Raw genomic sequence first — 870 nt, forward strand, 5'->3', positions numbered from 1 at the left:
CTTTTTTTTTTTTTTTTATCATTTTTATCAAAATGAATCGATGATTGATAAAATTGATGGAAAAATATGATAATAATTTTATACAAAATATAGTGATAATTTCTATTTCATTACTACTCTCAATATCAAGCAATATCCGATTTGCATTTAATTATTTACCATTATCAAACTATTGGGATGTTGGGGGGGAGTGTTTGAACGGTGACAGGGGGGAAGAAGGTAGGGGGAGGAAAAGATATTCTTAGTAACTATGGTAATGAATGAGAAAAGTGGGAAGTGGTAAGTTAATCCCTTCTATCCGATTTTGAAGTGGTAAAATCCACAATTTGATTCCTTTATTATTATTATTGTTGTTGTCGTTGATATCTTTGTTATTATTGTTGTTCTTTGTTGTTGTCGTTAATATATTTGTTGTTGTTGTTATTGCTGTTGTTGTTCTTGTTGTTGTTGTCGTTGTTGTTGTTGTTGTCTTTGTTGTTATCATTGATATTTGTTGTTTTTTTGTTCATGTTGTTGATATCTTTATTGTTGTTGTTGTTGTTGTTGTTGTTGTTGTTGTTGTTGTTGTTGTCTTTATTGTTGTCGTTAATATCTGTTATTATTGCTGTTGTTGATGTCTTTGTTATTGTCTTTGATATCATTGTTCTTGTTATTGTTGTTGCTGTTATTATTTCAGAGGACTTGCATTTTATTTGTTTGGAATATTTTCAATTGATTTACTACTTGACCTTCCATTTGATACCTCTTATTTAATGATCGACCTAGAATTACTTTAACTTAATCCAGAATTGGATTACTCTTAGATATAAATAATCAGTATAAAATGTTGATAGGTGAAATAAGTTGCATATTTCCAATTCTTTTTTTTTT

At 28.3% G+C, this 870-nt stretch overlaps 1 protein-coding gene across 1 annotated transcript; it reads right to left on the reverse strand.

Moving 5' to 3' along the window:
* Positions 1-374: 374 nt before the first annotated feature.
* LOAG_16088 (hypothetical protein) lies at positions 375-641 on the reverse strand (the record flags this gene model as incomplete). Its single annotated transcript, XM_003151577.1, has 1 exon — positions 375-641. One exon carries the CDS (start codon positions 639-641, stop codon positions 375-377), a length of 267 nt encoding a protein of 88 aa, XP_003151625.1.
* Positions 642-870: the final 229 nt, after the last annotated feature.

This window comes from Loa loa, assembly GCF_000183805.2.
Source record: "Loa loa unplaced genomic scaffold supercont3.3956, whole genome shotgun sequence".
Classification (NCBI taxonomy): Eukaryota; Metazoa; Nematoda; class Chromadorea; order Rhabditida; family Onchocercidae; genus Loa; species Loa loa.